The sequence below is a fragment of the Hippichthys cyanospilos genome, chromosome 12 (genome assembly GCF_059441005.1).
Source record: "Hippichthys cyanospilos isolate Australia breed blue-spotted pipefish chromosome 12, RoL_Hcya_1.0, whole genome shotgun sequence".
Lineage (NCBI taxonomy): Eukaryota > Metazoa > Chordata > Actinopteri > Syngnathiformes > Syngnathidae > Hippichthys > Hippichthys cyanospilos.
This window is the reverse complement of record NC_142380.1, coordinates 11,755,807-11,771,122: the sequence shown is the minus strand read 5'-3', so window position 1 is coordinate 11,771,122 and position 15,316 is coordinate 11,755,807. Positions and strand designations below refer to the sequence as shown.

Below are 15,316 nucleotides of genomic sequence, written 5' to 3'. Positions count from 1 at the left end.
AATTGGAAAATATACCTATTCGATTTGAGTTCTTCATATCTTGAGGCACCATTGCATTCCATGAATAAATAATTTACAAGATCAACATTTTTGAAAGACTAAAAACATATTTTAAAAAGTATACCATCACACCACATGAGTATTTTGGAGAGCCTCCATGGGAGAGGTAACTAATCCCCCGAGAGCACTTTATCTGTGTCCATTCAACACCAAACACAACATTACTTGAAGCAAACAAGCTCATCGAAGGGGAGTGTGGCTGTTGTGCGAGTGTGTCGGGGTTGGGGGGGGGGTCTTGGTCATTTGAATTCAGGCCGTGTGCCTCCTGCGCTAGCCCTAATGGTACCTGCTGCGCCATGGCAACAGAGGCAGGGAGGCAAGGGCATGGGCTGCAGCGTGCACGAGGAGGAGCGCTAAAACTGTGACACAGGTAAGCAGTGAAAGACAACTCTTGAAAAAAAAGAGAGGGAGGGGACCCAACATTTCCGATCGGACGCAACGTGAGACGAGACCTTGTTGGACACGCTGACTCTCCTGTGCGCAACTTCCGAGGACAACCTGTGGGCAGAATTCCCAGAGCTTGGCCAGACAAGAAAGTTCCTCACCCGCAGGCATCTTCAGCCTCCTCTTCCTCCTGAGACCCGATGTTTTGATGTATTGCTGTGGGCTGGGCAACTGGCGGCGAGTGCAATCCACTTATGTAAGTGACCGGCGGCCATGCATCTGCAAAAAAAAAAAAAAAAAAAAATAGCGCACAATAGCAATTAGAGCTGCGTGTGATTTTGAGCAAAGATGAGAGAGAGGAAAAAGAATCCGGCGTCAAGCTTTTCAGTGCCACTCCCGGATGAAAAGAAATACATCTGGTGTAATGAAAAACAAACACTTAGCTTTCAGTTTAATGCTAACAAACAATGCTTATGGTTAGCATCACTTGTCATGACCTTAGAAGTGACAGATATGAGAGGAATCAATTGAGCAACGCATGCAGACCAACAACTATAACAACACTGACAAAATTTACAGAATTCTAATAATTGAAAGTAGTAGTGGAAAGAAAAGTGCTATTGTTCTTTGTGGTTGCATGCTCATAGTATTATACTGCCACCCAGTGGCCACAGTGGGCACAAATAAAGGAGCAGCGCAATTAATTGAATTGCAGAATTAAGTCAAATTTAAATCATGAATCAGCTAGTTAAATGCTTTTGTTTCTACTTCATGATTACTACGCGATACTTCTATAAAGTGAAATAGTTGTGCTTTCTGGTATTTAAAACCATAAATTCATCATTTTGTTTTTGATGGAGGGTTAGTACCCAATCCTGAGCATTTCCATTCATTTCAAAAGGGAAAGATAATTTGCAATACAATTGTTCTGGGGTACGAGAGTAATCACAGAAAATATTAAACCGAACGACCGTTTTTAATCAAATAAATATAAAACGCTTAAATGTATGAGTGAAAAAAGATGTATGTATTTTACTATGACTTCAACTCTCTCACACTCGCTCTTTCTCTATCTCCTCATACACACACACACACACACACACACACACACACACACACACACACACACACACACATATATATATATATTTCGCTGTCTCTCTCTTGCCCTTCTCTCTTCCTCCTTTTGCTCACTCACCATCCCACCTCCCTCCCTCTCCTGTTTTCTCAATTCTTTCTCTCACTCTCTGCCTCTGTATCATGTATTTCTCTCTCTCGCACTCTCTATCTCTCTCTCTCTCACACATGCGGGAGACAATCTGCTTGTAAGAAGCTTATAGTGACAGATATTTAGTATGTATGTGTACAGAAGCAAGCACGTGCACATACATGGTCATGTGATGGTGACTGACTCGAAGCGATCACCTGACTCCAGGGAACTCCATCCTGCTGCATCAGCAACCTCATCATTTCCTTGTCACGTTGCCAAGGCAACGAAACAGTCAACACCCCATGTGGACATCCATTCATCCATTTCCTAGAGCCGCTTATGCTCACGGGGGTCACAGGCTTGCTAGCGCCTATCCCAGATGACTTGCGGCGGTAGGATTACCTTGAACTTCCAATTGCAGGGCACACCACCATTCACGCACCCAATCACACCTAGGTACAATTTTGTGTCTGCATGTTTTTGGGAATGCGGGAGGGGAAACCGAGGGCCAAGAGAAAACCCACGCAGGCTCGGGGAGAGCATGCAAACTCCACACAGGAAGGGCCAGAATGAGCTGGAACTCGGGTGAGGCAGACATGCTAAACAATGCTCCACCGAGCTGCCCCCACGTGGACATTATCGGGAAATTCATATGGGTCAATTCATTAGGTACACCTGCACAGCTTTGTAAAGACAAATTTAGGAATAGTGTTATGGCACTAACAAGTACTTAACAAGTACTGCGCAAGTACTTAATTACTCCTATTTGGCAGGTGAACTGCAAGTAAAGGTATGGATCATTGATCATACAATAATTATACAGGTATATGAAATGAATAACTTTGACCAAGTCAACAAAAGTGAACATTATACAGGCAAAATTGTTCTAATGACGTGGTCGTGTGCCACAGTGAGAGGACTTGGCTGCTCCTTTGTTGATGCTTATAGGAAGTTAGTGGAGCCCGTGCGCGCTTCAATGCATCCGGGGCAGCGTTCAAATGCTGTGTTGCTACTTCAGCGTATCATAGCTCCTATCATCTCCATTATGTAAGAACTTCTTCACAACATGCAACCTCCATCGCCTGCGATTGGTACGGAACAGGCCATGCTTGAAATACACTTGGAGTGCTATCTTGAGAAGTGAGCTGAATTAGCCCCGTGATCAGGCTTGGAACTCAAATCTCACCTTGGCTATCTGGGTGCAGCATAAGTAAAACATTTTCAGAATCGTACATATTCGTCCTTGTATCAACTCCATTGTAGAGGATAAAGAATGTGTACATTACTGTAATATTGAAAGTGGAAATGTTTTGCTACAGATTCGTGTTCAAATGTCAGTTGTTCCAAGGGTTATACGCATTTCCCATCCCGAGTTACCATTAGTCTACCGAAATAAAAGTCATGTAATTGTTTAAATGTGCAGTATCAGTCAAAAGTTTAGAAAAACAAACTTTCAAATAGTATCACACATATTCAGAGGTCAAATACTTGAAGCTGTTAATTGAAAGTCATTCCAGCTCAGCTTGATAAGCAAAAAACAAACAAACAAACAAAAATTAATAATAATAATAATAATAATAATAATAGTAACAGATGGACAAAGCTGTTTTATTCAAATAAAAGGCACTTATTTTTGAAGAATGTAAAGAAGAAACATTTTTTGTTCACCAAAAAATGTCATCAATATTTTTTCAACATTGTGACTTGTTTGTGGAATGGGGGAGGGTGATTTTGTCTATGGAAGTGATGACCGAAATGTTAGAAGTGATGACGGAGGTGGCGTTAATATTTGGCTGACGGAGTGCAAACTGACAGGACTGGATAAGACGGACCAGCAAAAATGAAAAAGAAAAAAAATCAAGATTGCCTACCGCTGGTATTATGCTTCTCGTTCAAAAATGTGCAAATGAGAATCTGTTAAAATGTACAAATCAGTTAAAGTCATCTTACCTGTCAGGGACCTCTCACCACGACATTATTGACATTGGCATATAAAAACCAAACACACTCACACCGGTAATAATCTGAATGAATTTTACAAGCGTTAGTTTTTTTTTAACTGCCATTTTTTACACATGGGAACGAAACGCCTTTAATGCCATCACTGGAGTCTGCCGCTTCACTGACTCACGTTTGAGTGCGGCCAAACGCACACACTTGCATGGCAGACAAACCCAACGCGCATGCACTGGCGGGCGTATTTAACCGGCGTGCACCGCGCATCCGACTGCTCGGTGCAGGCTGCAGGAAGCGCGCAACAGATGCGCACCGAGGAATAAGCCGTTAATACCCCGAGGACTCTTAGGAGAAACCCACCCAGCCTCACGCAACTGCTCTGACCCACGCGGGTCGCAGTCTCCGTGGAGGTTGCAGAAGAGGCTGAAAATTCCCGCGCGTTTCCTCCCAATTTTTGGGTTGGACGTTTTTACTCATGTCTCTGTGGACAACGTGGACAAGTTGCGCAACATCTTGACCCATGCGTCAACCGGAAGGCGTCGCAGGTGACCCCCAAACTCAGACACGCGTGGAATGACAGTGGCATTTGTTGCAAGGCAGGATGCCGCCCAAGAAAAAGGTAAAAATAACTCAAATTGTTGCATGCTGGCGCGCGTGCGTTGAACAGGAAGTGTCACAGAAAGCGCCATCTGTTGCACTGGCCGCTAATCCCTGTGTGAGGCCTTTCCACTCCTCTAAAGCAGCCAGTGTGCGTGCACGTGCGCGTGCTGAAGGCCTATCACTGCGGGATGGATCATGTAGAAAGAGTTACATAATCTCTTGGTCTGGAACCACAAGTTGATGGAGTCCATGAGGTCAATGCAAGAAGTGGTTTTGATGTTAGCTTCATCTAGAGTGGATGGTATGACTATTCTACTTGATGATGTTGGTATTTGTGGTGTTGTATAAAACCAAAACTACTTTATTCACAACATATGTAGTGACTAGATGACCCGTTTGTCTTGTTGAAGAAATCCCAGTCTAACCTGCAAAACATTCAAATCACTTGTGCTCTATCAGCACAGTTGTACCTTGAGATCAACGTTATTTGGTCCATTTTTTTTTTTTGGCTTGCAAGTGCAAACCAGTTTTGAGTGATTGGTGAACTGATTCCATTTCTCTCCATAATAAGTATCAGTTTAGTGGCTATAAGCAATTAATGGAGAAAAAAGGCTTTAAGATTTTTGTGGTCAATCCACGTTGGTCACAGTAAACCTAGGGCTGGGCAGTAAATTATATTAATTTGAGGAATTTGTCATTTTAAAAATTTAAAATTCAAAAATTGAAATTGGAAAAAAAATATGCACAAGCTATGCCCGTTAAGTTTACAATAAAACTAATTTTAAATCACAAGTATTTACTTGTGGGTTTGTTTAAGTAAATCAAACCTACTACACGTTTGTTGGATTTTAAAATCATCAATCAAAGCCAATGACTTGATTTCTATTTACAACAACCACATAGCTTTGTTTTAGGAGAGTCTACTAACCATAGCCGACTGCTAAAAAACAGCACAAAACACAATTGGCATGCTAACAGTTAGTATTAGAAGCTGGTATTTGAATGCAAACTGGAGCAACCCATGTATACTGATATCTGACGGATAATGTAACAATACTTATATTTTTAGTGGAGTTGTCAAAGTTAAAGCATTTGATTAATTGGTGTGCTCGGTGGTGAACTTTGCCGCTTAACATCAATTATTTATTACAATTATCTTTTCGAAGTATACCAAAACACCCCAAAGCTGAACATGCTTTGAGGCAGGAACTAGCAAGAAGGCTAACTGTGCATAAAAAAACTAGAAATATTCAATACATAAAAAAAGAATCCGTTGACAGCTGTAGTAAGCACACATTTTACAGAATGCAATTATTTTCTCATATAAAACTCAAACACAATTATCATTGGTGCTTCCATTCATTTGAGTGGGGAATGATGAAAGAGATACGAGTGTTTTCTGTTTTGAATGTGGTCACGTGTGCATCTTTTACATTTTAAATTCAAAAGAATAAGGAGAGATTGAAGGCACTTTGTACTTGTAGTTTGAGCAACTGCATGCTCCGGGTTCAAATCTAACCCTTGATTTAGAGTGGTGGACTAGTGGTTGGCACAGTTCTAAGTTCCTCGGTTTGAATATCAGTGTTGCTGTGGATTTTGCACGTTCCAAAACAAAAGTTAAGTTCCGTAAAGAATACAAATTGTCAATAGGTGTGAATGATTGTTTGAAACATTATGGCATGCGGCAGGCGATGTTTTAGTGTCTAGGTGAAAATTTGGCAGCGTGTCTTTGCCTGACCTACTGCGGCGTCTTTTTTTAAGCCTCTTACGTAGCCTTTCAGTCCAGATACCTGCTCTTCTTTCCAGGACAAGAAGTGGGGCAACCATCTGGAAGCTTCCAGAAACTTCCTACTAAGTTATGAAACACTTTCCTATAAAAAAAAGAACACATTGGCTTTTGATTACATAGAATTTTGATCTAAAATTCAAGATAATTTTAAACTAGGGCTGCACAACTAATCAAATTTTAATCGCGATCACAATGTCAGCTGCCACGATTAATTAAGCTGATCCGCTGCGATATTAACATTTAAAAAGTCAAGCACTTTTTTATCATTATTACAAGTCAAATCAAGTACATCTACCACCAGGGGGCAATGTTCTCCACATGTTTGCATGACAGAAGATTTATTCACACTAACATATTATTTACCTGTGTGCAATGGCATTGAGTTTCTCACCTGATTCCCAAATTATACAGTGCTCACTGTCACACACTGAGACCCATTTTGAAAAATACTCCCTTTTATTAAGGACTGATTATTATTATTATTATTTAATTTCAAGGACTTTGATGGACTTAATTATTATTATTTTTTGTTTCAGACTAGCCTGTAACCCGTATAAACCCTGTAAAAAATAGAGAAAAAATTATATTGCTGTTTCTTTTACAATTTTAGCAATTTTAGGTATACGCATATAGATAATGATCTTATTTAGTCACTGTGGTGCGTGGTTGTGAAAGGTTTTCTCTTTCCCGGGAGGCTTTGCAAAAAAATACTTGCACATACCATGTATGCATTAGCTCTTTAAACAATTTTAAGACTTGACTATCCTTAAGATGTGCGTGTATTATCACTGACTGTAAATGAGATGTCTCTATAAAAAGTGCCAAATGGGCCAAGCTTGAAGATAGATAAAAATAATGAAACTGAACAGCTATTGTACATCTTACCTAATGGCCGATATGGAGTTGTCCCTATCTTTCCCTCTCTCTCTCTCTCTCTCTGTCTTTTGAAATCCCGGATTGGCGCGTGCTATCTTAATCTCCTTACTGCGACACAATCATGACCCAGAGAGCAAGAGAGGTTCGTTATCTGGGAAGCATGTTGATTTCTTTTCCTTTTATAAAATATAGAATAGGGTATAAAAAAGTTGGAGCGTAGCCTTTACTTTTGGTGAGTTAATAGTGTTTCCGGGACAAGCGAGCTAATGATGTCGCATTGATGCTGAGCCAAAGCAAACGATTGAGTGAGTATCAGAGACTCATTGGAAGGCCAGCAGGAAATGAGTCACAAGTGAGATGATTAAAAGCCAATCAGGTTGGATTTCAGACTCACAGTACTGACACGTTCACTTTTTGGGACAGCAACATTGTTCTCATAAGCACTGAGCAGGTCAAATTGTACAAAAAAATCTCCAAAAGTCATCGATAAGATTGAATAATTCAGCGGTGGCATTGTGTGTGCATTATTGCCCAGGTGACTTTGGCTCGTAGAAGAGCAGGGTGCTGTACGAGCAGATGTCGAGCAGAGTACACAGAATACCAACTCAGGGGCGTCAGAATGTTGCTTCTGGAGGGTACTGTTTGACTTTGCGCAGTGTTAATCAAAGCGGAGGAATAATGAATGCAGTTGTGCCCTCTTTCAGGGAGAGCGTCACGACTCGGATGCTGTTGAGGAAAGAAACGCCCAGGTTCAGTTGGAGAAGGCAAAGGTATTTCACACTCGTTGCAGCCTTCATTCCTTCTCTTAATGATCTTGCTGGGATGAGATATTGAAATTAATAGAAGAAATCAGGTTGAATAGTTAGTTGATTGAGGGTATTTGTACCTCCATGTCTTTAGTACCGTCCTGTGGCTTTCGCTGTGCGCTGCAACTTCTCCTACACACCAGCAGATGATGACAATGTGCCAGTGCCAGGCCAGGCCATCACCTTTGAGGCCCGAGACTTTCTCCACGTCAAAGAGGTAGGGGAGTGCTTGGAATATCTGCCAGTCAACTTTGTTTTGCCCCCTCCCCTCTACGTGTATTTCTGGACAATTGTGGTGACATCTATGTTTCATGAGCACCATTTTTTCCAGGCTTATCCTAAGACAATGTTGGAGACATGGGTCCACTTGTTTTTTCCCCTCCCCTATCCCTCGTGTTTTTTTTTTTTTCTCTCATCCATGAGGTCAGGGGTGCACATCATTTTTTTGGTGGGTTACTTTTGGTGAGCACCAGGACATAGTATTTTTTACACACCTTTTCTTTCATTAAAAAGAGTCTTCCTAAATGTCCTTCTCAGTGTTCCCCCCACATTAGCAATGCACTATCTTGTGTGTGCACACAGCCAGCCAGCCTGAGCTATAGGGGTGATTATCCATTGCTTCTCGATTAGCTTGTTTGTTAGCCACAAGTTGCGCTAGATTGCTCGTGCTCTTTTAATTCTTGTCAAATGAAGGATGACTGAAAATTTTTGACGCTGTATCAAACGCATAGGTTTTGTGTGCAAGCTGAAGACGTGAGCGCTAAATCTTGCACCGCATTTAAGTGTGCTTCAAGCCACAGCACAACTTTTCAAGGAAAAAAAACAAAATGGTTAGCTCAGGCTCGGTTGTTGACATGGGTGAAAGTTAGGTAGGGTATGCAAATGAGCGAAGTGAAGCATGCAACGTTACGCATCAGTGATTTCTGTTGTGTATGCGAATTGGGGGATCAAATCTGAAGTTTGTACTCACAACCTGTCACCAAACTGCAAATAAAACTGCCCTTTCAACTGCATATGTCTTGCAAAAATTTGTAAATCAAGCCACTTGTGTCTCAAGGCAAAATTTATTAACAGAAATTCAACAACGAATGGTGGATCGGCCGGCCTGTGAAGGAGGACGGAGTGGTGGGCTTTATCCCCAGTCCGGTCAACCTGGAGACCATCCTGATCAGGAGAGAAGTCCAGGCTAGGAAGGCAGCCAAGGCCTTAGCCAAGTTTGTCATCATTAACCAAACATGAATTTCAAAGTGCTGTTCAAGCAACTGAAATCAAATCTATATTGTTTCAGCAAAGCAGCATCACAGGTGGCTCAAGACATGAACTCGAAGAAATACACGCCTCCTTCGCAAGGTGATTGTGGATGGTCAATATATTTCCAGTATGACTGTGTATAATTGTACCCACTGTCTCCTTCAACAGCCAATCAACAGGTGAAAAAGAAGCCGGTAAGTCAGTTATTTTTCTTCATCTAGAAAAACTTCCACTTAGGTGTGTAGGATTCTTACAGTACACGTCGTAGACAGTAAACAGTAGGCCCTACAGTATAGGTATAGACTTTAATAACCTAAGCAATCACAGCTATAATGGTGGTAAATGACATCATTGGCGGTTATTCAATCCAGTACATGGCACTGTTTCAAATACTGTACAACACTATTGAATATTTTGCAATTTTTTTGTGATGGGTGCAGGGAGAGCAGGTGTCCATGTATGATGTGGTGCCGACCATGCGTCCTGTGGTCCTCATGGGACCATCGTTGAAGGGCTTGGAGGTGAGCCCTACTCTCTTAAATACTCCATTTTAATCTCCTGCTCTGTCCAACATCTTCATGATGCATCAGCTGTTCTTTCCTGTTGTTCTAGGTGACAGACATGATGCAGAAAGCCCTTTTTGACTTTCTGAAACATCGATTTGAAGGCAGGTCAGTAAAATGTGGACGTATTCATGCTGTAACAAAAAAAAAAAACCATATACATCCAGTCACTCTGCAGTAATTGATTAGATTGGAATTCAACTTTACAAAAAAATGCATATTTGAGATGTAAGTCTGCATAAATTTAAACTGAGTTTCCTTTGTAGTTTGTCCCATGGTACTAACTAACATCAAAATTTACTGTCTCTTCGAGCGTATTTCATAACTAAAAGCCAAGCTAGTAAATATAAAATACAACCCTAGCTAAATAATTACAAGGTGTCGTTAATTTTCCTATGATTCAACAAACCCAACTTTGAACGTGAATTGGAATGCACCAGTCAGTAATCTACACAAACCTGTTGTTAAAGTCATAGTTACAGTAAACACCATATGTCAAATTCTGCAGCTAGCTCAAAATTACACTCAGACGGTAATCTGAAAACCAACTTTTGTCAGAAATGTTGTCAACTGATAACTCTCTGTAGATGAATTATAGAAATATATTGCTTTTCTACAGAATCACAATCACACGGGTGACAGCGGACATCTCTCTGGCTAAGCGCTCCATACTAAACAACCCGGGGAAAAAAGCCTTAATTGACCGCACCAACACCCGTTCCAATTTAGGTACATTTGTTAGATTTTTCTTATACAGGCTACCTCTCATTGTAACATTACTTTCAATATGTACTTAACACTGTAAGGTTACATTTTGTCTTTCTTGTTGCTCTTTTGTCACAGATGCCGCTGGTATGGAACACATTTCCATATTATCAGTTTTTGAATGCTCCATCTTCCGGCTGCTCTGCCCCGTCGCCGGTTGCTTTTGCAAAATGCCGTTGGTGTTCTTTCTTGGCACAGTGACTGTATTTTGGCTTAGTGGCATCATTGTTAACTTGTACACCTCACCTTAAATGAAGATTTTTTTTTAGCTCCCAGGCTAACTTTCAACAATTTTAATCACGTTAGCATGTTGCCATTATTAGAATTTAGAATTGCTTGGTTGTACAGTGAGACACAAGAGGTCCATGTTAACAAGTCCATGCGGCATGCTAGCCAGTCTGGTACTAGCATTAGTTAGTAACGCATTATGCTACAGTTGAGTAAGTTAACAGCGGCTAGGTGAGACCCGAGTTCAAATCCAGCTCGCTTCGGCCGTCCTGTGTGGAGTTTGCATGTTCTCCCCAAGCCCACGTGGGTTCTCTCTGAGCACTGGCTTCCTCCCACACTCCAAAAACATGCATGGCAGGTGGATTTGACACACTAAATTCTCCTAAGGTGTGATTGGGTGCATGAATGTTTGTTCGTCTCTGTGTGCCATGCAATTGGCTGGCAACCAGTTCAGGTTGTCCCTCGCCTACTGCCCATTGACTGCTGGGATAGGCAACAGCAAGCCTGTTGAGGAAAAGCGGCTAAGTAGTATTGTATCAATTCTAATACATATCACTTTATGATGCGTTATGAAAAATACATATTTGAAAGTCAAATGCATTTATGCAAAATGAAACTTACCACTAGTTAGTGGTAACCTATGCAATCATAGCAATATTGCTTTTGAATGTTACTCTGCAAATGAGTAACTCCGCCAATTAAGAAAACATGATACTTCATGTAGAAAAATCTCAATGCACGTTTGGCGAACTAAGTCGCCAAAACAACATAGAATCTTACATGTGATATTCAGCATGAGGTCAGTAATTGAGTCATTGTTAGCTCTGAGATGTGCTTCTGCCCTTGCAGCCCAGATCCAGGGAGAAGTGGAACGCATTTTTGAACTGGCTCGCAGCTTACAGCTGGTGGTACTGGACGCGGACACCGTCAACCATCCTTTACAGGTGTCCAAGACCTCCCTGGCACCCATTCTCGTCTATGTCAAGATTTCCTCTCCTAAGGTAAAATCCATTTGTGGGAAAAATAGTTTTAAAAAAAACATCGAATGGGATAAAAAAAATGTGGGAAAAGAATTGCATTCCACTGTAATAGCAATCGTTCATTTCATTCAGATAAGAGTGTCACCAAGTAAACTCAGATCTCAAGGGACCCTTTTCTATGTTTACAAAAATGTACCTACAGTATTTTTCTACAGGTTTTAACCAGGCTGATCAAGACCAGGGGGAAGTCTCAAACCAAACACCTCAACGTTCAGCTGGTGGCTGCTGACAAGCTCGCTCAGTGCCCGCCGGTAAGCGCCATCGCAAATATTGGTCTTTCACAGATCTTGTTAAAATCACAAGTATCAACAATGGCTGGATAAACTAAAAGAATAAAATATTTTAGATTACGCGATACAGAAATAGTCAAATTCCAATTGAAGGTTAATGCAACACAAGAGGAGCGTTTCAAACCAAAGAAATCAAATGGTTAACTGATGAACTGAGCAGGGTATGTAAATTGAAGGTGAAAGCACAGTAGCACCTTGAGAGACATGAGATTTGTTCGTTCTGTAAGCACTCTCCTAACTCAAACGAGTCATCTTGCATCTGCCCCCTTTCATAACGAAATATAAACAGGTTATGCATCATGATTTCATGTTCCCATACAATTCATTGCATTGCTCCATATAATATAGTAGAAGAATTCTATTTAAAGTAGGACTTATATTAAAGCATCTTAGTCATTTTTTGTAGTCGATAAAGATGCCTGAGTATTCTTATATTTTCCATCTGCATGTGTTGCACCACCGTTTGTGTTCATATATCTGTTCTTCCCTTAAACTGACACGTATGTCATTGCCGTTTTGCGTTGTTGGAATCAAACCGGTTTTAGGTACCTTTTTAGTTGTTATTTTCTCTGACAGAAAACCTTGACAGGAAATGGCAAATAATAGCTTAAAGCATCTGTTTATGATGTTGACTCTTTTCCAAACTGCTGCCTATTGTTAAGTGTTGAACTGAGTTCACAACTGCCATGCAGTGCTTATATCTGGAGATGGTGTTCACAAATCAAAGCTGAAAATTGGCTGAATGTCATTCAGCTCGCATCTAGGAACAACCAGAAAGTCATGTCACTCGTATCTCAAGGCACCACTTCAATTTTTATATATATTTATCCTGCTGGAATGACTTAATGTCTGTATAAATGTGTACGTACTTTTTTTTCTTCACTTTTTGGGCCCCGTAGGAAATGTTTGACGTTATCTTGGATGAGAACCAGCTGACGGACGCCTGCGAGCACATTGCCGACTATCTGGAGTCATACTGGAGGGCCACGCATCCACCTGAAATGGAACCCGCCAGCGAGCTGGTGGCTCGGTTGGCCGAGAACACGCTGCCCACCAATCCCACCGTCATACCGGTCGGTAACGCTTAATGGAATGTTATACCAACCTGTGTGACGTCATGTCAGATCATAACATATCCCATCCATCTTCTAATTGGATGCATCATCCGGAAAATATATTAGAAATTTTCACGGTATATTTATTGAATTTTCTTTCCTTTCATTCATCTGACATCTCATTTCTCCCTATTCTCCCACTCCTCCACTGGAAAGATGCTTAAGTGACATGTTCTGGTGAGTGACAAATCATCCGAGTCAGCTGCATCATTGCATTGTTTTTTTTTCTCCCTGTGCTACCATCCTCAACTTTAAAATGTATTTTTTTGTATCAAATTGAATAAATACTGAGGGTCACGATCACAATGGGGGGGAAAAGCCGGAAAATATTGCAATGTTACAAATTTTAATCAGATTTTTAGAGGAAACTTGCCCAATAAAAGTTGTTTTTCTAAACATTTCTTTCAGTGATGTACTGCCAGTGAAATATGTTTTTTGGGGGGGTGGGGCAAGGACCTTGTAACCAGCGACAAGCTTTTATCAATGACAAGCTAAAAACACAAAACTTTTTCTGATTTACTGAACCTTTGAACTACATTTGAACTGATATCACTAGGCATATTTAATTAATCAGTTCCAGAAGCTAGATTATGTAACTTTTGTCTTGTTCTGGCACGTCAGCTAGAAAATTTTTCGCACAAAAGTCAATGGACACCTGTATAAAATTTGACAAAATAAAAGCATGTAATGTTTTGCAAAACAGCCACCCTGCACAATTAAGCAAGAGGTCATATTCAAATTAATTTACTCTCAAATAGAAAAGACATCATTAAAATGTATTTAATGATATTTATTGATATCTTCATGTAGCCCTAGGGTACACATATCCTTATTTGAGAACCACTGATGTAGAGGATCTTATTAAATAAAGAGATTCACAAATATGAAAGTTGAAATAAGCAAAATAACCTACCATGTATTTTGACTAATACAATTCATTTTCTTTTTAAAATCATAGTTTAACACAAATCAAAATTACAGTATTTCAATGAACTAAAATTATATTTGCAATTTTGTCAAATCTTTACAGGTATTAATTACATGAATATGTTCAATATTTAAAAAGAATGGGCTAATATAGCACTTTCCACACCATATGGTGCTCAAAATGCTTTACAAAGGTTCACATAAACCCCTTGACAAACACAAATGGAATCCTGATCAAAAATGGTAGGCTAACTGAAAGAGTGTTTTATTGATATTTGTGTTTTTTTTAATGTTTATATTAAGTTAAGAATCCATGTGTCGCTCTTCATTTTGCCAGGATGAGCAGAAGAACACAAAGACGGCCGGCGCATCCAAGAGGAAGGGTCCACAGGACAACCCTTCCGACCAGGAGCCCTCCTCCTCGGCCCAGCACAAAGCCCACGGGGGTCGACGGGAAGACGAGGAGGAGGAGCGTCTCCTGTGTAGCGAAACCAAGCGAGCCCAGCACTCCCGCCACCACCATCATCATCACCACCATCACCACCACCACCACCGCAGAACTGAGCCCGGCCACGCCAGCAGACTCGAGCAGGAGGAAGATGAGGAGGCGGAGGAGGACGAACGCGATAATCAGCGGGAACGCGCCCATCATCACCATCACCATCATCGCCGTGACGATGATTACGACAACCGCAGGCCACACCAGCATATCGCGGCGGATCATGACGACCACTACGGAAGAGAGAGGGAGCGTGAGAGGCTCCGGACTAGAGACAAGGACAAGGACCGAGGAAGAAACACCAGGCCGAGCCACAGGGACTCGCATTTACACTAGTTTCTGTTCTGACTTCTCACTAAATGGAAAATATGATTGAGAAAAATTAATTATTGTATATTTAGAACTCTTTTTTTTTTTTTAAATTATGACACTGCTTTTTGCTCTAGGTTTGGTGTAAACAGTTATACAATTAAATCACTTCTCATTAGCACACAATGTTGTTAAGATTGGCTAATGCATAAAGAAGCTCTATATAAAAGCATTGAATTATTATTATTATGAGTTATAATAATAATAGTCACTGATCGTAGCACCTGATTGAAGGTTTCGTTTTATCTATATCGGGGAATGGCCATTTTGCCACATGGTCTACTACCACTGTTTATCTGTCTTGGGGCAGTCATTTTGCTTCATATTGCCATTTTTTGTTGACTGACATCACATGAGCCCTTAGCATATTTGCTTGTCCTCACTAGCTACCCAGAAAATTTGGTGTCCAATTTTGCGATTGATATTTTACCATTCACCAAAACAGGAGGCGTGCCAGAGGGCTAAAATAGCTTTTTTGGGGGGGCAGGTTATTAACAGACTGCTCCAAGCTGGATTGATATATTTGGAAAGGAATGTCAATTTGCTGTGCGTAAAAACAAAAAGTGATCTAGTTTTTGAAAAACAGAC

General features: G+C 40.8%; 1 protein-coding gene across 2 annotated transcripts; it reads left to right on the top strand.

Annotated features, from left to right (window-relative positions):
- Nucleotides 1-445: 445 nt before the first annotated feature.
- On the top strand, nt 446-14,900 carry cacnb2b (calcium voltage-gated channel auxiliary subunit beta 2b). 2 transcript variants are annotated; one of them, XM_088429840.1, is made up of 14 exons: nt 446-700; nt 7,580-7,645; nt 7,776-7,898; nt 8,756-8,895; nt 8,970-9,031; nt 9,101-9,126; nt 9,373-9,453; nt 9,545-9,603; nt 10,115-10,224; nt 10,339-10,347; nt 11,338-11,489; nt 11,684-11,779; nt 12,718-12,891; nt 14,198-14,900. In XM_088429840.1, exons 1-14 carry the CDS (start codon nt 653-655, stop codon nt 14,693-14,695), a joined length of 1,644 nt encoding a protein of 547 aa, XP_088285966.1. In that variant the 5' UTR covers nt 446-652; the 3' UTR covers nt 14,696-14,900. The 2 variants fall into 2 exon arrangements, with proteins under 2 accessions (XP_088285966.1, XP_088285967.1); XM_088429841.1 differs by lacking the exons at nt 446-700; nt 10,339-10,347 and adding an exon at nt 3,857-4,229.
- Nucleotides 14,901-15,316: the final 416 nt, after the last annotated feature.